Below are 24,235 nucleotides of genomic sequence, written 5' to 3'. Positions count from 1 at the left end.
TACCCGGCACCCTCCTGTCTGTCTTAAGAATCTCCCAGCTCCTGCGCAGTCTCTGGCCCCCACAGAGCTCCAGTCACACACGATCCTCAAGGTCACTTTACTGGCTCCAGGTTAAGGAGGGGGCTCTGTCCATCCCAGGTTGGCCATGGGCAGCTCCAGCCTACAGGTCCTGGCTCAGCCTCGATAGCACCACCAAGCAGGCATAGAGGGCGTGGACAGCCTCCAGGGCCTCTGGCACCCAGTGCACTTGGGGTGCATCCTCCTGCAGCCTCAGGCCACAGTGCTCCAGCAGGATCCAGGTGGGCGCCCCTGCTCCCCACTGGCTCCCTGGGGGAGCTGCGGGCAGGGTCACTTCTCTGCCCTGCTGCCATGGGTCAGCTTGTTTCAGAAGACTCTGCACCTAGGGGGAGACGCAGTCCGAGGGGCGGCCCTGGGCACCCAGTACCCAACACCACTTGCCCGGGCTCTTGGTCCAGCCCCCCTGCTAGCCCCGTACTCACCAGGCTGAGTGGTTCTGACAGGGCCCTGGCCTGCAGCTCCTGGGCCAGCAAGGCACGCTGAGCTGCACTGAGAGCTGTGGAGAGACAGCATGAAGGAGGGCAACCCCTCAAAACCCACTGCTTCCCCTAACTCGTCAGGGTCCACCATCTAGTGTTCCCCATGGCTCCCAGAGCAGCGCTCCCCAGGACTCACCAGACAGTGCTCCCAGAAGATACACAGCATGTTTCGTGAGCTCCTCCTCTAGTTCTCTGGAGGACTTCACCAGGCACTCCAGGATGGTGCCCACTGGCCCGTCCTGCTTCTCCACGTGGCCCGAGCACACACCTTCCTCCAGCTGGGGGACAGGGCAGGTGAGCCTGTGGCCCAGCACATTTCCCACCCACTCTCGCTGGTTGCCCAGGGGCTCACCGCCTCCTCGAAGGCCTGCAAGGCCGTCTCGTCCCGCAGCACAGTGTCCAGGCCCTGCAGCAGCTGGCGGCACAGCTCCCTGGACAGGACGCACAGGCCCTCGGCCTGGTCCTCCACCTCCGCCTCCAGTAGCCGGAACCCTTCCACAGTCTCATTCTTGGTCCTGCCAACTCTGTCTGTGGGGACAAAGCTGCATTACCCGGCGCCCGGGGGCTGGAGAACGCTGGTCAGGGAGGGATGACCACAGGGGCTGCCGGGGCTGCAAGAAGGTACTGACCAGACAGCTTGGAGCCTTTAGAATCCAGGCACCGCGAGATCTCGGCCGAGGGCATGGCTGTGTGGACATCAAGGTTCAAATGCTGCCCTCCTGCTGTGGCCACCCTGGACACTGCCCTTCCCGACCCAGCAGCCCACAATGGCAGCCCTGGGATAATGCCTTGTGTGTGTGTGTGTGTGTGTGTGTGTATGTGTGTGTGCGTACCCATGCTCTGTGAGTATGTGTGTGTACAGGATACATCTGTGTATGTGTGTGTGTGTGCGTGTGTGCAGAATACATGTGTGTGCCTGTGTGTTTGTGTGTACATGCCTGTGCCCTGTGTGGAATATATGTGTGCACATATACAACTGTAGTTAGGATTGCACACATGTGTGTACACAAGCATGTGTGTGCATGTCTGTGCCCACAGCTCCATGGCCTCACCTGCCTGGTTTGGCCTGAAGGTCTTCTGCTTCTCTGGGAACAGGATGACATCTGGGGAGCAGACCCAAGGCAGCAGTGCACACGTGTCCCAGCCTTCCACGCTCTAGATCATGCCCAGGCTGGGGTGCCTGCTGCACCCCTGCCCACACCCCAACACTCACCCCAGCCACGCGAGTCAGAGTCGATGACCAGCAGGGCCACCCGGAAGGCCAGGATGCTGCCCGCGGGGATGGTGACCGTTGTCTTGCTGCTGAGGTGGCCCTGGCCCTTGCCCTGAGGAGTGGCAGGGCTCAGACCCATGACGTCTCATCTGCAGGGACCCGTGCCACCCCCTGCACATGGGGCTTTCGCACCCCCACCTGCAGGCTCAGGGGTCCAGGCAGTGCAAACTGGCCCAAGCCCTCGTGCTTGCGCGTGCGCGTGGCCTCCACCTTCTCCTCCGTCCGCAGCACCTCTGTCACCACGTACACGTTGACCCCATACTGGCGTAGCTGCTGCAGGATTTTGGGTTCTGGATTCTGCAGGCGCCTGTGACAGGAGGGAAGCTCCAAGGGGCCTTGGCCAGCGCCACCACCAGTGCCATCCTCGCACCATTACCAGTACCAGCTGCGCCAGTGCCAGGAGCAGCATCAGCACTTGGCTGCCACTAACCCTCAGCCCACACCCGTGTCCACACCAGCTTCAGCACAGCCCTCAAGCCTGCTGGTCGGCGGGCCCTGGGGTCCGTGCTGCCCAGATCTGGGCACTACTCACCTGGCCTGGGTGTTCCTGATGGTGCCCAGGGTGAGGGGGCACCGAAGGCCCATGCAACTCTGTCCCCAGGCCAGCTGCACACCTGCTGCACACCTTCCAGCCCTCCACCTTCCACACCCAGGCTGACATGAGGGACCTCCTGGGCGACCCTCTGCTCCAGCCCAGTGTGGCCTGAGCTCAATGGCACTCCCCAACCTCATCCTGTCCCTAGGCATGCAACCTCCTGGGGCTTCTCCCACTGTCCCAGCCTGTCCCCAAGGTGCCGGTGGCCAGTCACAGTGCCATGCCCAAGGGCTCACGTTTTCTGCTGCAGAGTTGTCCAGGTGTGGGGGTCCACCTGCAGCTTGGCCACATGCATGGAGGCACTGGAGCTGTTGGACATGGAGGCCCCGGCCTTGAGCATCCCCTGACTGGCTGCTGCCAGCTCCACACTGCCCTGCAGCTGCCCATCCACCAGGTCGAGGAAGTGGAACGTGCTGACGAGGCGCGGGGCTGTGTGAGAGCAGGGTCTGAGTACAGGGTCCTAGCCAGAGCGCCCTACGCGCCCCCCTCCCGCCCTGTCCGCACCAGGAGGGCTTAGGGGCTCCGGGCCGCTGCCCTCCAATATGTCCTGGATGGACAGGTTGATGCAGCTGTAGCGGGACCGTCCGAACCACTGCCTGGAGAGCTTCTTCATCAGGAGGTGGTAAGGCTGGAAGTTGGACGCACTCTCCAGGCTGTCCACGGTGCTCAGCTCCCGGCGAGGGTCAAGCTCCCGTATCACACTCCTCACCACCCCGTTGAAGGCTGATGCCATGCTTCTGAAGAGGGCAGTGGGGCCGGCTTTGCAGCCTCACTCACCTCGCCAGGGCGGGCCAGCAAGGACCAGTCAGTACGTGGCTGCCTCCAGCGCTGGCTGCCTCTGGCAGTGGGGGACCAGGCCCCACTCTGTGGCGCTGGAACCACCCCAAGAAAGGGCAAGGCGGGGCCGCTGTGGGCAGGAAATAGTCCCCCTTCCTGCCCCCTTCTGGGGCCCCAGCAAGGCCCCACTCCCCCCAGAGTCCCAGTGACCAGGGGGTCCTCCAGAATGTTCTCTGCACACAGCAACTGGGCTGGGTGGGGCCCCGCACTCCCCAGGAGCCCTGTTTCTTAGCCCTCCCCCACCCCGGGCCAGGCCATGGCAACCCCCCACTCCTGGGTGGCACCTCTCACCGAGTTTGTGGGAGCCGGGGAAGAGAAGTGGGAAGTAGGATGCCTTGCTGAGACTCACACGGGCGCCCCTGGCCCCTGGCACTGCTGGCCCCTGCCCTGTCTAGGACCCGAAAGTGAAACCAGCAGCCGTGTTCTGGCCCGCCCCGTCCTGCCACATGTGGGCTGCACCCAGCCTGCTGCTCCTGGCTCCATGTTCTGGCCCGCCCCTGTCCCACCAGCGCCCCCACAGGAAACGGGGAGATCCTGGCCCACACCCTGCCCCTGCCCTCTGTTCTCTCGGCTATCTCACTCTGACACTCTGGCCTGGGAAATTTGTAGAAACCCTCCAAAATGCAGCCAGTGCCTCAGACACCAGCTGTCAGGGAGGTCCTGACCTCCCCTGTGGTGAAGGGCCAATGGAGACCCCCCAGGGGCAGGAGGGATCAGTGTGCACGTCACTCAGGCAGTGACAAATGTTCACCAACTGGTGATGAGCCAGAGGCAGGTGTGGCCCAGGAGGAAATTTCCTCTTTTTTCCTGCAGGAGGGCAGAGGGCCAAGTGGACAGGACAGCAGCCCCAAGGATGGCAGAGTGGGCTCTGCCTCCCACAGCCCGCGGGCCCTGCCAGTTTCCTGGGAATCCTCAGGAAGGCCTGTGCTAGGAGATCTGGGCCCCCTCCCACACCATGAGCCTGAGGTCCCAGCGAAACTCTGCCCTGCAACGGCAATGCCGGGGGGCGGGCAAGGGCCCCTGAGGCCTCAGTCCCGCTCACAGGGCCGTTCCCTCCCTGCTTGTGTGCTGCTAAGTGTGAGCCTGTGTGCCCCTGTGTGCTGGGAGAGGCGTAGGACCCTCCCTGCAGCACAGTCAAGCATATATACGTGTGCGTTTGTGTGTATATGTGTGTGCGTATGTGTGCATGTTTGTTTGTGCATGTGTATGTGCACGTGTGCGCAAGTGCATGTGTTTATGCACTTGTGTGGAGGAGGCTGCATGGTTGACCTCTAACCTCTCTAGACCAGTGTTTCTCAACTGGAATGCCCTCCCAGGTGTTGAAGGGAGCGAATAGGGAGCCACAGCACTAGGGGACATTACTCAAGGCTCAGGGGGCACCGGCAGGAAGCAGTTCAGGAAGGCCATGTGGTGCGGGCAATGGGCCCAGGATCCCTGGGGTTTCCTGTGCAGAAGCCGTCTGTGTGGCTCGTTTCTTCTACTTCTTCCATTTGGTTTCAGAGCCACACCCATTGGTGCTCAGGCTTCCTTCTGCCTCTGTCCTCAGGACCAAAGGCAGGTCAGAAGAGTACAAGGCAACGGACCTGCCTGCTATGCTATCTCTCCGGTTTTGTTTTGTTTTTTCATATTTTTTGGAGTGGGGTGTGGGGGGAGTTGCAGCTGGCAGTGGTCAGGGCTTACTCCTGGCTCTGTGCTTCAGGAATCACTCCTGGTGGGGCTCAGGGGACCAGAAGGGGTGCCCGGGAATCTAACCCAGGTCCTTTGCAAGGCAAGTGTCCTCCTAGCTATGCTATTGCTCTGGCCTCTTTTGAATTTTGTTTTTCCCTTTTGGCTTTTTGGGTCATACCCAGCTCAGGGGTTATTCCTGGCTCTGCACTCAGGAATCACTCCTGGAAGTGCTCAGGGGACTGTATGGGATGCCGAGGATGGAACCCGGGTCGGCTGTATGTGCAAGGCAAGCACCCTCCCTATGGTACTGTCACTGTTGCTCCGGCCCCTCTTTTGAACTTTGTGACTCAGCATGACACCTGACAATTTCATCTATGTGAATATATTGTGTATATAGATTACAATTCCTTCTTTTTCTATGCACGTAGTTTTGGGCTTTGCCACACCCTGGGGACCCTGCAGTATTGGGGACTGAACTGCAACTGACCACAAGTCAGGCATGCCCCTTACTTCCTGTGCTGCCTGCTGGTACTTTAGAAAGGTTTTCTTTTTGCCACACCCTGAGGTGCTCAGGACTTACCCCAGGGTCTCGCTCAGGGATCACTCCTGACAGGGCTCAGGGGACTACATGTGGTGCCGTGCAGGGCAAGTGCCCTTCCTCTGTCCTATCACCTCAGCCCCAGAAACTCCTTTTCTGTTACATGTGTACTTTTATTGCAATGGAGCCCGACCTTAACCCAGGCTTCATAATTGCAAGGCAAGCACCTTCCCCGGAGCCAGCACCCTGACTCCCAGGGATGTACCGGACTGTCCTTCACTCATGTTTGCAGTGCCCAGTGGACAAAGGCGCCACATGTCAGAGCAGGTGCTTCTCCTTGGAGCCACATGCCAACCATGCCCCCTCCTCAGGGACCAGCAAGGGAGGCTGGAGCGGTCTCTGGGGAGGAGGGTGATGCTTGGGAAATCAAACGGACTGCCAGAATAGAGGGGCTGGACCCGCCCCACTCCTACCTTGGCCCTATTAGGTGAGGGGGTTGCTGGGGGTCTCCAATAAATTAGCTCAGACTCTCTGCCCACCCCCACAGAAGGCTGGAGAGAAGGTGGGCCTGAGGACCCTTGTGTGGGGGGCTGGCAGAGGCAGGAGTGGGGGCCCAGGGAGCCGTCACAGGGTCAAGATCATACAGATGAACCGGTAGCCAGCAGGGGGAGGCAGGATAACGTGTAGCAACCTGGCCCCCTGCCCCGCCCCATGCTAGAGAAGCCCATGGCCCTGATCCTCCAAGCTCATGGCCGATGCCGTGGGGTGGGAACTGGGGGGACAGTTATCCCTAAATGGCCCAGGCAGTCCAGGGCTGGAGGCGATGTACTGTTGAGGTCAAGCAGGGTTCCACACTGGTCACTACTTGCTACCTCCTGGCTCACAGCATGCACACAGGCGCAGGGGCTGCCTCCTAGCACCTCTTCCTACCCGAGGACCCCACAGACCAGGCAGGGGAGAGGCATATGGGAAACTGCCCTGGAGAACCAGGTGGTGGGGAGTGGCCTCTGCAGGGCAGGACTCTGGGCTGAGGTCAGCCTGAATGCAGGGACCTGTCCATGACTTGGGCTTCCCACCAGACTGACCCCCAACCCCAGGGGTCCATGTTCGGCTCAGTCACTGCAGGAGACAGGAGGGAGCCTTGGGCATGTTGGGCTAGCAGTGGACAGGTAGGGCATGGGGCTGCTTCCTGTCTGTGCCTCCCCAGGCCCACCAGAGCCCACAGTCCCTTGAGTCCTTGTTGCTCCGGGAGTCCTGAGTCTGACCCCCAGTTTCCTGACACTGAATGGAAGCCAGGTGACAGGGTGGACACCCTTGGATGTCAGAATGATGAGAACACAGGCATTTCAGTATGCAGGCAATGCGTGCCCCCTTGCCCATGGTTCCAGAACTTTCTCATCACTCCAAAAGAAACTGCCCAGCCACTCCCTCGGAACTCAGCCATGTCTAGATACCACATGGCAATGCAATGAGGCTCTTGTTGTCCTTCTGAGCTGGACTTAATTCACTCAGGTGGTTTTTGGAATACCCCTGGAGGTGCCTGGGGGCTACTCCCAGTTCTGTGCTCGGGGTTGCTGCTGGCTGGACCAAACCCAGCCTCCTGCAGCAAAGTCATTAACATTATCATCTCCTCAGTTCTCCTTAGATGCTTTTGAGACTCCTTGTGTGGGAGTCAGGGCCAGCACCCTATTTTTGTTTTGGTTTTGGGTCACACCTGGTGATGCACAGGGGTTATTCCTGGCTCTGCACTCAGGAATTACTCCTGGCCATGCTCAGGGGACCATATGGGATGCTGGGAACTGAAGCCGGGTCAGCCGCGAGCTAGGCAAACACTCTACCTGCTGGGCTATCACTCCAGCCCCAAGTACCCTGTTTTTAAGGTGTGGCTCTGGCAGCCTGGGGCTCCTTTACCTGCACTCAGGCAGCATATGTTACTTCCAACTTCCTCCCTACTTTTTTTACTTTTTTGGGGGCCACACCTGGTGGTGCCCAGGGTTTACTCCTGGCTCTGCACTTAGGAATTACTCCTGGTGGTACTCAGGGCACCATATGGGATGCCAGGGTATCAAACCTGGTCAGCTGCATGCAAGGCAAATGCCCTCCTCATTGCTCCAGTCCCATTTTTTCTGCTTTTCTTTTTTTGTGGGGGTGGCATGCACACCAAGTCATGCTCAGGGCTTACACTTGGTTCTTGGAATTGAACCTGGGTCGGGCCTGCAAGGCAAACTCCCTACCTGCTGTGCTATCGCTCCAGCCCCAGAAAAGGGAATTTCTGGGCCATAATGGCAGCTCCCCGTAACTATTTTTAGGGCCACACCCTGCTGGCTCTGTGTCCTGGGATCACTCCTGGCGGTGCTGGGGGTGATCGGGTGAGCACCTTGCTTGCTGTCCTCTCTCCAACCCCACTACCCTAACTTTTTGAGGATTCCCCTTTTTAATTTTGCGTCACTAGGGATGAAATCCGGTGAGATTTCTGCCGCAGAGCCGCACGCCCGGCCCGGAGCGCCCAAGGGCCACGGCCAAGCCAGCCCTAATCTCACTTTCCCAGGGCTTTTTCCTGAGGGGCTCCTGGGCCCAGGGCATAGGGCCAGAAGCCTTGAGGCCCGTAGACGCCGGGTAGGCCCGACCCAGCACAGGCTCCGCCCACAGACTCACACCACCAGCCCCGCTCGGAGCAGGCCCCGCCCACAAGCCCTTCGTCCCCGCCCCGCCCACCCGCGGCCGTTGCCGGGGCGACCGCGCGTCCCTCGCACTGCGCAGACTCGGCTCGGCCCCGCCTCGCCCGCCGGGAAACCGTCGCGCGGCGATGACGTCACGGGGGCCTGGCTGGGCATCGAGGACTCCCGAGATGGAGGAAAAGGAGCAATTACGCCGGCAGATCCGTCTCCTGCAGGGTGGGTCGGCGGGCCGGGGTCGCGCGTCGCTCTCCGTCGCCGTCCTGGCGCCTGTCCCGCGCCTGCCCCCGCGAGGGTGTCGTTCCCTCCGGGGCGCCGAGGCGGCGGGGCGGGCGGCCGCGGGGCCTGAGGGGCTTGGGCGGCCGCGCCGGGGCTGGCCGGGACCGTCGCCTGGTAACGGGCGCGGCGAGCCTCGTCCCCGCTTCGCTTTCGGGGGCTGGCCGGGGGCTACTCCACAAGGAGGAGACTCTCTGGGCTCTCCCGACCGTCCAGGGGCTGCCCTGGGAGCCGGGAGCCGGTCACTTCTGCACTCCTGGACCTGTGGCCTCCCTGGGCATGCTCGGGCGCCGCCCCCGTGGCGAGGAGCAGGGCTCTGGGGAGGTGGTTCCTGGCCAGCCTCGCTTATGTCTCCGCAGGTCTGATCGATGACTATAAAAATCACCACAGCAGCGCCCCTGCCCTTTCCCGGTGGCAGCCGCCTGCGTACAACAGCTGCCGGGTCTTTGGCACCCGCTACCCGCGGCCGAGCCGGAGGGGTTTCACCCCGAACCGCGGACCCGAGTGGCGCAAGAAGTACTCCCTGGTGAACCGGCCACCCGGCGCCCTAGACCCGCCCGCCGATGGCGCCCCACGCCCGCCGCTGGTCGCGGAGGGCAGCCGGGGGCCTGACCCCCCGCAAGGTGGCCCCGAGAGGCAGGTGCAGCTCAGCTCGGATCAGAACATGGTCATCAGGATCAAGCCGACGCCCTGCGCTGCGGGAGTGGGACAGGGCACGTTGGAAGCATCTGCAGAGCCCCGCTGGAGCGAGCCCCCTCAGGGAGGTGAGGGCGAGCCTCCCGTGGGCCCCGCGTCGGCCAGGGGCAGCTGTGGCTCAGAGGACCCGCTCCTGGTGTGCCGCAAGGAGCCCGGCAAGCCACGGGTGGTGACGTCGCTGAGCGGCAGGAGCAGCAGCCCTGCCGAGCCCCGGCGCACAGTCAGTGAGAGTGCCCTTGGGACCCGGCCCTGCTTCCCCAGTGCCAGCCAGCTCCAGCGCAGCAGCACTGCCCTGGGCCAGCGGGGGAGCCCACCAGCCGTGGGAAGTTGTGACCCCTTGGGTCAGCCTGCCGCTTCCGGCTCATTGGGAGCCCCAGCCAGATTGGCCCAGGGGTCCCGGCCGACCCGTGAGGCTGCTGCGCTCGGGGCCTGTCGGAGTGGCAAGTTCCGGAGGAACAACTACAAGTGGGTGGCTGCCTCTGCCAAGAGCCCCCGGCCCAGTCGGAGGGCCATGAGCCCCCGGGCCACAGAGCAGGCACGCAGGACACTCTCCACGCCCGAGCGGGAGCCCCACGCACCCCCTGGGGCCTCCCCCAGTAAGTACAAGTGGAAAGCATCCAGCCCGGCCGTCTCCTCGTGCTCCTCCTTCCGCTGGCAGCCCGAGGCTGGCAGCAAGAATCTGATCAGTCAGCTCTCTCCAATCCTGTCGGGTTCTCCCCCTGGGGACACACCTGCCCAGCCGCCCCCCTCGGCTTACAAGGTGAAGAGTCGCACCAAGATCATCCGCAGACGCGGCAGTGCCAGGTGGGTATCTGAAGCCACCCAGCCCCTCTGCCTGCCTGAAAGATAGAGCACAGGCCTCCAGGCACTGAGCGGCCAGTGGATGCCTGCTGGACACAGGCTCAGGGACAGCTGCCAACTGCCTTCCCTGGCCGTGGGTCTAAGGGCGGAGGGGCTGCTGGGGTGCAAGGGATGGCCCTCTGAGGGGAGGAAGGGTGGCGCACTCGAGCATCTCCCCCTGGCATGTGTGTCCAACCAGCCACCCCTCCCGCCGAGGTTCGGGATCCTCTGTCCAGGAGCCTGCTGGCAGCCGCTGCTCTGTCTTTGCAGCCTCTCTGGGGACAAGAAGAGCAGCTCTCCTCCCGTGGCTGCCACCAGGAGCCAATTCAACCTGCGGCGCAGACAGGTCCTGCGGGCCAAGAGCAGCCCGGTGCTGAAGAAGACCCCGCACCGGGGCCTGGCGACGCTCAGCAGGCAGCGACTGAGCCAGCCTCAGGTCCGGGCCGTGCTCTCCAGCAGGGAAGGTAGGACTGGCCGGGCACAGGGCGGGGCGCAGGGCAGGGCGCGGGTTCCACCTGGGCCGGTTCTTCCTGTACTCCAGGAGCTGGGGCCCAGTGCGTGCGTGCGTGCATGTGTGTGTGTGTGTGTGTGTGTGTGTGTGTGTGTGTGTGTGTGACAGCTGAGCGGGCCTGGTATGGGTGGCAGGGGGGCCACGAGCTGCAGCTCCTGTACTGGTGAGGGCAGAGGGTTGGCAAGGGCGGGGCTGCTGGTTTGGGGGGCTGCTGAGGGCAGGCAGGACCCTTGCCCAGAAATAGTCATGTGGGATCTGGGGTGCGGCTCCCGTGGTTGTGGTGCTGACCTGCTCTTCCTCTCGGGAAATTCTTGTCTGCAGTCCCCTGGTGCCCCTTTGAGGCTCCAGGCTTCTGGGAGCTGGCTTCCTGGGGTGCCTCGCACCCCCCCTCCCCGGCACCCCAGCTGGGCTGGAGCAGTGCGGGGCACGTGGGCAGCAGGACACCAGGGAGCCTCTTTCCTGCATGGAAATCCCAGGGTGCCTCAGCTGCTCTTTTCCTGGCTTGGGGGTTGGGCCACATCTCCTAGTGGTGCTGACACTCCCTTTGGGCATTCTTGCTGCCCTGCTGAGGGTCCAGCACGAGCCCGGGAGCCCCCCGCTGCTGAGCAGTAGGAGGTGGGGTGCTTCCCCTCGCTACACTCCTCCTATGCTCCTCCCTCCTTGCTGTGCAAGCGCTGTCCAGGTGGGGCTCCTGCCTGTGGGGAGACCAGCCGACCTGGGGTGCCGCCCCGGTCAGTGCCCAGGGAAGCCAGGTGGGCCCCCAGGCTGGTGCAGTGAGTCCTGGGGCTCAGTGTAGGGGCCCAGCAGGGAGAGAGGTCTGTGTCTTGAGGGGGTAAGGCCAGCAGGTGGCCTCCAGGCCCTTCTGTGGGCCTCTTTCCATGGCTTCCATAGGACGCTCCCCATGCTTGTGGGGAGCCACAGCTGGTTACTGGCCCCCTCACTCTGGGTACCCTAGGCCTCCCGGGGACAATTGCAGGCAGTGTGGCCCTTTCCTGGCTGCCTTGAGGCTTTCCTCTCCTCACTCCTGAGCGGTGCCAGAGGGACTTGACCCCCAGCACCCTGGAGAGGGCGGGGCCCTGTGCCCTCTGAGCCCAGTTGTGTGGCCTGGTGGGCAGCAGGGGGCGCCCTTGTCCCTCGCGTCCCCTCTGCCACCTCTTTCTGGTAATTGATTGCCTAATTTCCTCTTTATGTGAAAGAAAGCAGATATCGAGTAATTTGCAGCAATAACCTGCTAATGCCGGGCCAGTATTGAAACTCCCCTGTTCATTCCAAGTGGCAGATAAAACACTAATACATAATTATCCTTGCAAATTGGATTGTTTTAAATAACCAAAAGGCTACGGCCGGGAGAAAGCGATCCCATCTCCCTGGAGTTCCTATTGCAGTGTAATTGCTGCGTTCAATCAATTTCCCTGGCATTAGAAATTCCATCACAATCAACATTAAGCTTTATTCATTGTGATGGCTAAGAGCCGGGCCATTTCTCCTCTTTTTCTTAACTGGCAAAATTAATCAGGGAAAAGATTTTAAACATTTACCCGTGCGAAAGAGGTCAGTGCCGCCACTATATTGCTCAGCAGATAAGGGGGCTAATAAAAAGAAAATTGAATTACTAATGATCACCAGGCACTGAGTATATAAAACCTGGCAATCGCTGGCGCAGGAACAGGGAGAATCAATTTTCGTGGGACAAGGTGCGCTCATTTTTTATTTTGGCGCATATTATCAGCAATTTAATTTGAGAGCGCATAAACAGGAGGAAACAGTTAGGGAATAATGAGCCTGGAGGTGTAAAGTGCCGCAGGATATATGCTGTACACAATTTATTTGGCACTACAGATAATCACTTTAATTGAATTCAAAACTGCATTGTTCAGCAGCGTCAGCTTGGTCCTGCAGGGCCCCTCCGGTGCTCCCTCCCGTGCTCCCTACCCTCTGACCCATCTCCGTCATCCAGTCCCTCCCGCCCTCCCTGTCCCCTTTGAGTTCTCTGGGCCTCAACTTGGAGGGAAGGAAGGGGCAGCCATCAACCAGGACCTCCTTTGCCGCAAAAGCCTAGCACCTAGGTGACACCCAGGAAGGGTCTGGGGACTGGAGAGGCACAGGGCCTGGCGCAGCCCCTCTTTCCCAGCTGACCACAACCCCACTACCAGCCTTTTCTCCCCTTAATGACCTGGGAGAGTGCGGAGGGGGGACAGTGTGGCCTGCCATGACCCTGGCTGACCGGAAGGGCAGTTTTTGAGGTGCCTGAGCATTCCGAATGCCCCTTAACTGGCCACTGAGGGCTTTGCCATGTACCCCACTCTGCTGGTGTGGAGGTACTCAGGCAGCCCGTCCTGTGACCTGCCCCGCAGCAGGACTCCAGGGACTGGGGAGACTTTGGGCTCTCCACCTCCCCTGTCCCTCTGCCCCCACAGTGGCCCGCGCAGCTGGTCCTGCTGCTGGGCCTGTCCTTCCTGGCCAGAGACTGCCCTCTACACCCTGTTCAAGGTATTGGGGGACTCAGAGTGCACGTGCACTCTGAGTGGGAGGCCAGTGGCTCTTAATGTATCCACAGTGGGAAGCGGGAACCTGAGAAAGGTTCCTGGGCAGGAAAACCCCAGCTGTCACCCGCTTTCTCTACCTCTGGACAGGCTCACCCCTCAGACTAGCAAGGCCCCGCCCCTCCCAGGCCACACCTTCTCAAGGCCCCGCCCCAAGTCACACCCTCTCAAGGCCCCTCTCTTCCTTGGGACACCCTCTGAAGACCACGCCTCCACCAGACCATGTCCCCTACCCCACCCTCTCCCTTTCACACCCTTCCCCCCGCCCCACCCTCTCTCCAGGCCCTGCCCTCCTCCGTTGGTCCCCTTCTACCAGCAGTGGACCTGCCTTTGCTCTCTGGAGAGGCTTCCTGGAGCCATTGCCTGTGACCCCTGGTGTGCTGTCCAGGGCTTGGCCCTGCCACAGTCACCCAATGGAGAGGGTTTTTTGGGTGACTGGAGGCAGAAAGACCAGCAGTTATGAGTGTCTGCCCCACTGGCACTGAAGCCAAACTACTGGGGGCCCTCTGGGCTGGGCAGTTTTCCCTGGGGGATGGCTGCCAGGGAGGTGTTTGAATCGAGGCTTCTCTGAGCCTAGGCAAGGACAACAGGCTCTGCTCACGTCCTTCTGGTGCCAGCCAGTTCCTGGTTTGCCTGAGACCACCACTCCTAGCCTGGCTCATGGGCTGGGACACCAGGTGACCCTCCAACAACCCCACTGGAGGGAGCAGGGCTGTGTCTTGGCCGGGACACTGGTGCCAGGTCAGAGCTGTGTGACCTTGAGGCGTGGCTGTCCTGGTAGCACTTAGCTGTGGTCTGGGGGCTCAGTGGGGAGGTGGGAAGGCTGCAGTGCATTTCGGGGGCTGGCTTGCACTCCAGCTGTCGAGTCTCACCCTGGCAGACGCGGGAAAGCGCACGAGAGCGCAGTTAAATCTGGAGTCCTGCTTCATAAGGGAAAAAGAAAATGCTGAATTAGGCGCCAGCCAGCAGCCCAGCAATCCTGAGCCCTGCATAAATCCCAGCCCGTTGCAGGCCTCCGGTTTTACGTCTGCTGAGGCTGTGCTAATGAATTATTCTGGAAGAACTGGCGAGGGAGCGTGTTTGCTCATGCTTGGGGGTGCCTGTGTGGCACCTGCCACACCAGTGCCCAGCTGGGGGAGGTGCAGTTTGCATGGGGCACTGCAGGGCAGAGGGTGGATATCCTGGGGATGGTAGGATGCTGGCCACCGGCCCAGGACTGTCCACTCCTGCTGTGTTCCTGGTGTTGGGGTACTCTCCTGGGCACTGGGCTCAACAGGGAAGTGACCTGAGGGACAGTGGCCATTCCAGGCTGAGGCTGTGTGTGGAGGAGCTGCTGAGGCACCCTCTGTGTAGGGTGGTGGGGAGCTGGCAGCCTGTGCCTGGGTGTGTGGGCACATGTAGCAGGGTTGTATGGGGCCGTCCTTAGCAGGGTGGTGTTTGCCCTAGGGGGTGACCCTGAGCTACGGCACTTCCTGTCTGGGCATTGTTACTTAGCAGGGCAGGAGCAAGGAGAGAACCCACTTGCTCACTGTCCTTGCAGCTATAGCTTTTGGTTTTGTTTTGGGCCACACTTGACGATACTCAGGGATTACTCCTGACTGTACTCAGAAATTACTCCTGGTGGTACTCAGGGCACCAAATGGGATGCTGGGTATCGAACCCAGGTTTACCATGTGCAAGACAAGTGCCCTCTCCACTGTACTGTTGCTCTGGCCCCTGGGCTGCAGCTTTTTTTTTTTTTCCCTCTTTGGGTGATGCTCAGTGGCTACTCCTGGCTCATGCACTCAGGAATTAGTCCTGGCAGTGCTCGGGGAACCATATGGGATGCTGGTCGAACCTGGGTTGGCCATGTGCAGAGCAAATGCCCCACGCGCTGTGCTATTGCTCTAACCCCATGGTTGCAGCTTTTGAGGGAGTGAAAGTATCAGTTTTTCTTTCTCTGGGCCATGTGGATATGCAAGTGCTGAGCTGTGCCCTGGCCAGGGAGGGCCTCCTCATGCACAGCGTGTTCCATCTTCCTGGACGTGTGTCGCCTGCACCAGCACACGCACTGGTTCCGGCCCGTGTCCGTTGAGCTGATACTGGGCCACCCCGAGAAGCGCATGATCTGCGGCATCAGGGCTTTGGGGGCACTTGGCCACATTTCTGCCTTTTGCCACCTTGCGGCCTGGCCCCTGGTGCTAGCCCCCTGTTACTTAACCCGTCCTCTCTCCCACCTCTGTGTGGCAGGTAGGCATCAGGGTGCACACTTCCCATTTTGGGGCCATCCCAGGGTCTGCTCTGTCGACCCTGAACTCCCCACACACTTCTCAGGGTGTCGCCCAGAGAAGCTGGCTCCCCGAGGACACCCGCCTGCTCCCTGCAGGTGAGAGGCTGAGGGTCTCGACTTCATCCCCTGCAGTGCCCCCCAGGCTTGTCTCCTCCTTGGGGCCCCCAGAAAGCTGTGTGCAGCCCCGTGGCCGTGTGCTGGGAGCATTTGCACGAGGTGGGACAGGGACTGTAGGGCCTGGAAGGGCGGTGGGTGGGCAGCCAGGACAACACTGCCCAGCTCTGGACGGTTGCCCCTGTGCACCTGTCCCGGTAGTGTTGCGGCAGCTGAGCTATGGCCGGCCACTGTCCCTCCTGACACCAGCCAGGCCAGTGTGGGCAGGAATGGTGAATTACAGGGTGGGAGTGCACTTATGGAGCAGAGGGTGTCCTCAGGCCTTGCTTGTCGGGGTACATAACTGACCCCACATGGCCCTGGCTGCTTTGCAGGGGTGATCAGCTGCAGGTGGAGGGGTGCAGCTGGCTAGGCTGTGGTCTGGGACCATGCTGCCAGGAGGGCCTAAAGGCCTTTCCCAGACTTGCACGAGCTGCAGTGACCACAGGAGTGTCATGGGCAGAGGACCCAGGCACAGGCGTGTGCTGGAGTCTGGATGTGCCCCAGACCTGTCACTCGGGCTCATGGCCCCGGTTCAGACCTCAGGATCACTCTTCTTGCTCAGCATTAGCTGGGCTGGCCTCGCCCGGGCAGCTGCCTGACCATGGTGCTATGGGGAGTCCAGGACGTGCCATCTCCGAGTGCTGGGCCAGAGCTGGGGACCCCGATCCCGTAATCTGTCAGACTGTCAGGGAGCAGAGCCCCACAGTGAGAGGGCCATGTGCGCGATCGATGCGTGCGTGGTAATTACAGCAGCTCGCGGCTTGCGCTGTTGCAGTGAGCCTTGGAAGAGTGGGCCTCAATCTTCCCCCTAATAGGGCGCTGACAATCTGCCGTGGCGCCATTAAACACCAGGTAGTGCGGGACAGGCGGGGACAGCTAGTGACACAGGCTGTTTATCTTCACCCCACTGCCCGTACTGTCAGGCTGACGCGTGGCCCATCTGCTGCTGGGAGCTGTTTGCGGGGACCGGACAGTCTGTGGGATGTGGGTGCCTGGCGCGTGACCCCAGCCAGGACCCCCACCAGACCCTCCATCCTGGCTCCGCTTGATCTTGCCCTGACGTGCATGACCCTGTGCAGCACATCCCCAGGGTCTCGCCAGCTGAGGGGTCCCCAGGGACCTCAGGTGCTATGCCAGTGGCCTGGCCTCCAGCATGCTTTCTTCTATCAGAGATGCACAAATTCTCAGCAGGTCAAGTGGGTTGGCAATCAGACTCAGAATGCATGTGCTGCATTTGTCCTGCCTTGGCTCACACAGTACCCACTGCACACACAGTACCATAGTGCCCACTGCACACACAGTGCCTACTACATACACAGTACCCACAGCATACATAGTACCACAGCACACACAGTACCACAACATCCACTGCACCCGTAGTACCACAGTACTCACTCTACATACAGTACCCACAGTACCACAGTACCTACTGCACACCCAGTACCCACAGCACACACAGTAGTGCCACAGTGCCCACAGCACACCCAGTACCCACTGTACATAGTACCCACAGCATGCAGTACCACAATACCAATGGTACACACAGTACCCATAGTACCGCAGTACTCACAGCACACACAGTACCCACAGTACCACAGTGCCCACTGCACACATAGTGCACATACTACACACAGCACAACATGCACAGCATACAACATACAGTACATGTGGCATACATGGCACACAGTACACATGTCACATACAGTACATACTGCACACACAGCACACAGCACTGCATCCACAGCATTACACACATAGCACTGCATACCCAGCACTGCACACAGCACTGCTCAGACTCTCTGAGGGGCCCCTGTGGCACAGTCTACCCATGGGTTCCGTCTTCTTGCCAGCTCAGCCTTCCCAGGAGCACGCTTGAACCCATGAGCTGTGCTGTGTGTGGGTGCTGAGGCGCTCCCATCCCTGAATCTTCTGCAGTAGAGTGTTGTCGTGGGAGCATCCGGCCTGGGCTTGCCCGGAGGATTCCCTGGAGTAGGGGCATGCAGTGTGCGGTTCACAGGCCCCTCCTGGTGTTGTCCCCAAGCGCTGCTTTGGTACTGCCTCTAGCCGACTTTCCTGGCGCAGGGCCTGGGCGGCTGACCCCAGAGCTGGGTGTGCTGGCCAGCTCTTCTTCCAGACCCCCTGGGGGTCTGTCTCCTGGACTTGCCTGGGCGCGAGCTGCCATGGGGCCTGCGCCTGCCCTGCCCTGCGCTTGTCCTTGGTCCCTCAGCAGGGCTGGCTGTGGCCATGACCAAGTGGCTTTCTTTGAGGGCCTGCCCTGAGCTCTGCTGTGGGAGGGAAACCACAGCCTGGAGCACAGTGGCTGGGTTCCCCTCAGGGTGCTGCTGCTCACCCCAAGCCAAGGCGTAGGTTGGCCCCGTCTACCAAGCGCCTGTAGGAACTGGGTCTTTCCCAGCAGGGCCCATCCCCACTGGTGACGTCCTGTAGCTGGACCAGGGAGCAGCTGCTGTTCCCAGTTAGGCCCTGCACACACTGAGGGCCTGGGGAGGTGGTGGGAGCCAGTAGGAAAGGGGGCTGGAAGCCAGACTGTGCACATGGAAAATAGTCTGCATGTGTGCGTCTCCCAAGGCCCCTGTGTCTGCACATCATGAGTATGTGCTTGTCTGTGATATATACGAGTGTGCACACACATCTGTGTATACATGCCTGTGTTTGTACACGTGTGCCTATATACCTGTGCGTGCATGGGTCTTCGTGCCATCACATGTCTGCATCTGTGTCTTGCATGTTTCTGTGCACGTGCCTGCCCATCTGTGCCTATGCCTATGCTTGTGTATCTGCACACACACTAGCACATACGTATCTCAACAAGCTTGTATGCTCATGTGTCTGTACGTGTTTGTCTGCATGTGTGCTTATCTATACATCCAGCCCCTGAATGGCCTCAGCCAGAGCCGGTGCTGGTGGGCTGTGAGCCACACTCTGTGGTCAGCACAGTGGATCCTCTGAGCTCTGCCCCTCAATGCAGATATACAGAGATGTGTATATCTGTAAATATGCATGCCCACACATACATGTTTCCATGAGTTTGTGCTTAAGTGTCTGTGCTGCCTAAACATGTGTCTGTCCATATCCATATCTGAGCTCATTTTGGACTTGGGCTGGCTGGGCTGTGGTACCATTCTAGACTTTGGGTGCAGACCTGTCAGACTGAGGTCAGACAGGACCTGGACCTCACAGGCTGCCAGGAGGCCTTGTACACCCTGGTGGCCAGGGCTGGTGTGGCACCGGCTGCCATGAGATTGGAAAGCAGCCAACTTGTCTCCTGGAGATGGCATTCTCAGGTCCACGCAGCCCGGCTGTGGGGAGTGGGTCCCAGCTTGGCTCCCCCTGCACGATCCAGCGCCCCTGGGCAGATGACTGGCTCTGTCCCAGGACTGTTGCCCTGGCTCTACTGGCATGGTGCCTGCTGCTGCTGCCAGCACAGTCTACATTCAGGTGTTGGTCACTAGCTTGTACTCGGCTGCTGTCTCAAGATGCAGGGAGAAACTTCTGCATGCTGATGGGCAGCCCAGCTGTGCTTTATCCAGGAGGGCCTGCCGGCTGGGGGCGGCAGACAAGAAGCCCTGCCGCTTGGTGGGGTGCACACTCCCTCAGCGTCCCCAGCCCCTGAATGGCCTCAGCCAGAGCCGGTGCTGGTGGGCTGTGAGCCACACTCTGTGGTCAGCACAGTGGATCCTCTGAGCTCTGCCCCTCAATGCACTTCTGAGAGACAGAGGGGCACCGGGGAAAGCGTGAGCCCCTGTGTACCTCTGCCAGGTTCCAGCCAACGTGGACCCTGATAGATGGGCTCGTGGCACCCCATATGACGCCAGCAGTTTTCCGTGGTCTGTCTTTGAGCGTGGCAGTAAAGTTTTTAATTAGGAAAGCTAATGAGATCGATTAGTCATTAGAAATGGCCTCTGCAGGCGGGGGGAGGCTGTGTGGGTCTGATAAGAGTGCCCGGGCACCGCTGGCAATAAAGGCGCACGGGCCGGGTCTGAGCAGAATGTGCCACAGGGAATTCATCATGCTCCGGAGGCTGTAATGAAGGGCATTAAACCAACATGCCGTCAAAATAACACGATTATCTACACCGTCTGCAGCCTACATGGACACAGGGTGCGAGTGGAGGCCATGCCCAGGCCGAGAAGAGGCTGTGGGGGCCCAGTGCCTGCCCCTTCCCTCACAAGGGGACAGTTCTGGAAGTGAGTCTGGGTCTGGACCCAGAGCAGCAAGAAGCCTGGCTGCACAGGCCTGTCCTACAGTGCCCGAGCCCCCAGCCTGGTCCCCTGCCCCGCCATGCACTGGGCGTCCGGATACTCAGCAGAGCCTGAAAGCGTCTGTTCCGGAGCTCTGTGTCCTGTGAGACCCTGCCATTCACCGTGGGGGGGTGCCCCAACCTCCAGATGCTCCCCAGTCGCCGTGCTGACCCTGGGCACTCCCTGGACCCTTATGCTGCTTGGGGCCTCGCTGGGAATTGAGACTGGCAGGTGTGTGGGGCAGGTGCTTCCTGGGCTGTGCCCTCACAGTGGCATCACTCTTGCTCCACACCAGGGCCTACAGGTGGGTCATGTGGGTGCTGGGGCCCAGGGACAGTAGGCTTGGGGAGTGCTGGGCAGTCTAACCCAGGCATGGGGGCAGTTCTGCTATGTATCCCAGTGCTGTTGGCTGCCGGGGCACCCTCTTCCTCAGCCGGGCTCTAGGCAGACAGAACTGTCAGCCTGCCCTGTCCAGCTCCCTCATGCCTCCTGCTGCCCTGCCCTGCCCTGGACAGCTCTCTCCTGTCCCCAGCTCCCCTGACCTGCCCCCATCTCCCCCATCCTGTCCCCTCCTGCTCTGCTCTGCTCTGTGGGGCCCTCGTGGGACTGGTGAGGGCAAGAGCTCCTTCTCTGGCCACGTCCCACCCATCCTTCTCTGGCCATATCCCACCCAGTGTTCACTGTGGGGAGTGCTGCCTGTGGAGAGTGAGCACCAACTGAGTCTGGGGGCCTGTGTGCCCTGCTCTGCTGGGGCTTGGGAGTGGGTCAGGGGTGATAGAGGCCCCACTGATCATCTGGTCTGGCTTTCCCTGCAGTGTCCAGTGCCCATGCTCTGCGGACCCCTCCCAGTAGCAAGGTGATCAAGACCCGCTACCGCATCGTGAAGAAGAATTCTGCGTCACCCTCTTCTGTGCCCCTCGTGGCTCAGGCTGGGCCCTCCTGGCGCTCCCGGCGACTCTCCCTGTCCAGGTAGGAGCTAGGACTGTGCAGGCAGGGAATGGGGCCCTCAGGGAAGTCAGCAGGATCTAGTGCCCCAGAAATACAGAAGACAAAGGCATCTGCAGACATGCCATGCACATGCAGACACAGATGTGTGGACAGACAGGCAGACATAGACATGTGCACACACAGACATGGATGTGTATACAGACATACAGACATGGATGTGTGTACAGACATACAGACATGCTCGTGTGTACAACACACAGACACAGGTGTGTGCACAGAGACACGTGTGCAACATGTGATATGGACATGTGCAGAGACAGACACATGTGCACATACAGATATGGATGTGTGCACATACACAGAGACATGGACATATGCACAGACAGACACGGATGTGTGCAGATAGGCATAGACATGTACACTGACATGTAGACATGGACATGTGCACAGATAGGTAGAAACAGACATATGCACAGACATGGACGTGTATATAGATGTGTTGACACAGATGTGTGCGCACAGACACACATGCAGATGTGGATATACAGACATGGTCAGACACATGCAGACATAGACTTGCACACATAGACACTCATGCAGTTGTGGATGCACACAGACATGCTCGTAGTTGTGGACTTCTGTGTCCATCGGTGCACAAGCTGGTAGCTAGCTCTGTGGCACTGTAGTAGCCACCACTCAGCTGCCGCCAAAGACCTGCTGGCCGGCCTTCGGGAATCTTGTGAGGGCGGCTGCCGTGGGGTGTCACTGTGTGTACACCGGGAGGGAGCAACTTCAGCCTCTCTGTGGGGCTCCTGGCCAAGACCAGGCGTCCTGGGGCGCCTGGGGGCAGCAGCCAGCCAGCAGCAGGGATTCCTGCCGAGGCTCCTCACTGCAGAGGGGCAGCCCTGTCTGGGGGGAGTATGGCCTGTGTCTAGCCTGGGCTTCCCACCAGCTGCAGCACAGACCCTGGGGAAGGCTGGGCTGCTCTGTGCCTTAGCAGGGGCTCACAGAAGCTGCGACCCCGCCCCTCCCTGCCCATGCCCACTGGGCCATAGAACTTGCCAACCGCCTCTTTGCTGGAGGCAGTAACTGGTAGTCTATTTTAAATTAATTTTGGTGCGCTTTTTCTAATATTTTTGTTTTAAATAGATTTATAAGCATCTTGGGGCCTATTTCTGTGAATCTATGAAGATGATTCTCGCTCTCTGGATCAGGTTGAATTTACACCTGCTATTTCCATATTAATTCTTGGTGCTAAGTGGGTCTCGTTTTCTTCCTCCTATCTGGTGAACGTGGCCTTTCCGAATGCAATTTCCCCCTCACTAAATCACGGGCATCGGGAGTCATGATCGAGCTAAATTAACTTAAATTAATTTACTTAATAAGGGCCCGGATCGCTGGGAACGAGCTTCAGATTTATGGGTCCCATGCCCCGCCGCCTCCCGCCCAGAAGCAGCACTCGCCCCCTGCTTGCTGGGCGCCTCTTGCTGCAGGGGCCCCGGGGTCAGTACAGGAGGGACATGACCTCATTCCCCAAGCTGCCTGCCCCGTGAGGGCCCTGGTGGTGGGTGTGAGGTGGACAGTGGTGAGGCTCCCCTCATGTCTGGCGTTCCATATGGTGAGGAGCAGCTGGGCCTGACCTGGGGCCAGCAAGGGGGTGGCTACCTTGGTTGCCGGCCCCGGCAGGGTTCCTGCTTTTAACTGGGCCTAGGCTGGCAGGCTGGGTGCAGGGGCCTGAAGGCATGTGCCCAGTGGCTGCCTTCAGCTCCATCCTGCCCTGCTCACAGCGCCCAGAAGAGTGGCTCTGGGATTGCAGCCAATCTGACCAGTGCTCCCACCTCCCTGAACTGTGCGTGTATGTGTGATATGGACACACATACATATATGTAGGTGTATGCATATGTGCATGTATGTGCATGTATGATTGTGAGTGCATATTGCATGTATGTGCATGAGTAGGCAAACTGTTGAGAAGCTCTACCTCCTGCCATGTTGCAGTTCCCACAGTATCCCTGATAGGAGGACGCCTGGCAGCCAGGGTGGAGGACACTCCCTGTGCTGAGGGCACATGCTCCTAGTAGTGGGCACTGCGGCTGGGGTGGGGCAGTCACTGCCGTCCTCATTTCCCCCAGTTAGCGCTGCCAGAAGGAGGCATAGCCCTTGGAATGCCCCAGGGGGTCATTCTCCTGGGTGGCCGCCATTCTCTCTGCTGGGCAGACCTGCCAGTGTCTCTGGGCAGGATGAGGCTGCTGCCCAGCTGGCTTGGGGGGGGGGAACGCCGTGGGGGTGGGGGTGCAGGTGCATGAGCAGGACCTGGGGTCTGGGTGCAGGATGGGGCTGTGGGCCCTGCTTGTCTCAGCTCCTCTGCCTGTTGGGGCACTGGGATGTGCCTGGTGGAACCCCATGCCCCCGTTTCCCCAGCCTACAGTGACCGGGCTGAGACTGAGCAGCTAATTGGGGGTGGGGGGGCACTGCACCCCACCAGTCCAGCAGCTGCCCTTCCCCGGAGTTTTGGGAAGGGGCATGCCTACAGCCCCTGACTGGGCCTGCGTTGCTGAGTGCCCTGCGGAGTGCAGCCTGGGGCCCAGGCAGACACACGGCTCCTCTGGGGGTTGTTTCCTCCCTCCCTGCCCTGGCATTAGCACCCCCAACCTGGAGGCGGGCCAGCAGGCAGGAGTGGGGTGCATGTTACAAATGCGGGTCTGGCTGCCGGCTCTATGGGGGGCCCCAGGTCTGGAGTGGAGCCCTGTGCCCAGCTGCGTGGCAGGAGCTGGAAGTGGGGTTGACCACCCCCAGTCTGTGTGGGCCCTGGGCTCCCAATTCTGGCTGCTGGCTGTCATCTCCTTTGGGGGTTTCTCTCCCCACCCTTTGCCTGGGGTGCTGCTGCTGTGTCCCTGGCTCAGGGCTCACCCCCTCTGAACTGCAATGACCTGGGTGCATGCTTTCCTGTTCCCTCTCTTCTTCCTGACCTGCCCAGACCTGTGTTCACCCTGTTGGGCCGCTGGCCCCACTGTCCACCACTCCCACATGGAGCCCCCGTCTGGCTCACCACTGCTTGCCCAGACGGGGTCAGAGGTCAGAGCAAGAGCTTCTGTGGGTGGGTCCCTGTAGGCCATGAAGGGCGTCCTCTGGTGGTTGTCTTCGGGAACGTTTATGTGGTGGTTGCCCCGTGCCTGTGCTCATTTTGATAATTTTTTACTTTATGAAACAGGACAGGGAGCTTAGTGACTTATTACTATTCATTTCGTTTCAATGCAGTAAATATTGATTCAGTTGAGGGTTTTCAATTTAAACCACTCTGCGATTATATAAAATATTACTGGTCTCTGAAATTATGCTTACCGATCCCTTCGGCTGTTCGTTAAGGAGGAGCGTGCTGCAGGCCTGTGGCCTCCATCATCCTAATAGATGGGGGCTGCCCTGAAGACATGCCTCGGGATTTGGAAGGCACCTCAGAGGGGGCGGTGTCTGTCACAGCAGCCAGGGTGCCTTTCCTGGAGAGATCCGAGGCTTGGGCAGGGTCAGCCTCACTGCTGGGGTGGCAGGTGAACCCCTACCCTTGGCTCCAGCCCCGGGACTGGGCTCTGGATTGGC

General features: G+C 60.2%; 2 protein-coding genes across 2 annotated transcripts in view; one reads left to right on the top strand and one right to left on the bottom strand.

Annotated features, from left to right (window-relative positions):
- Positions 1-129: 129 nt before the first annotated feature.
- GSDMD (gasdermin D) lies at positions 130-3,671 on the bottom strand. The gene is made up of 11 exons (XM_055128608.1): positions 3,554-3,671; positions 2,930-3,162; positions 2,662-2,854; positions 1,969-2,137; positions 1,771-1,882; positions 1,610-1,660; positions 1,187-1,243; positions 910-1,085; positions 694-835; positions 501-574; positions 130-400 (listed from the first exon to the last, which is right to left on the bottom strand). The coding sequence occupies exons 2-11, from the start codon at positions 3,156-3,158 to the stop codon at positions 161-163; spliced, it is 1,443 nt and encodes a 480-aa protein (XP_054984583.1). The 5' UTR covers positions 3,159-3,162; positions 3,554-3,671; the 3' UTR covers positions 130-160.
- A 4,589-nt stretch (positions 3,672-8,260) lies between these two features.
- ZC3H3 (zinc finger CCCH-type containing 3) overlaps positions 8,261-24,235 on the top strand; it is a 34,636-nt gene continuing 18,661 nt past the window's right edge. Inside the window, exons 1-4 of the mRNA XM_055126279.1 lie at positions 8,261-8,362; positions 8,779-9,919; positions 10,226-10,419; positions 20,509-20,662. Of these exons, the coding sequence (XP_054982254.1) occupies positions 8,275-8,362; positions 8,779-9,919; positions 10,226-10,419; positions 20,509-20,662 (1,577 nt within the window). The 5' untranslated portion in view covers positions 8,261-8,274. The remainder of the gene's footprint in view (positions 8,363-8,778; positions 9,920-10,225; positions 10,420-20,508; positions 20,663-24,235) is intronic.

This window comes from Sorex araneus, chromosome 2 (genome assembly GCF_027595985.1).
Source record: "Sorex araneus isolate mSorAra2 chromosome 2, mSorAra2.pri, whole genome shotgun sequence".
Classification (NCBI taxonomy): Eukaryota; Metazoa; Chordata; class Mammalia; order Eulipotyphla; family Soricidae; genus Sorex; species Sorex araneus.
The sequence above is the reverse complement of the archived record's forward strand: the minus strand, read 5'-3'. Positions and strand labels throughout refer to the sequence as shown.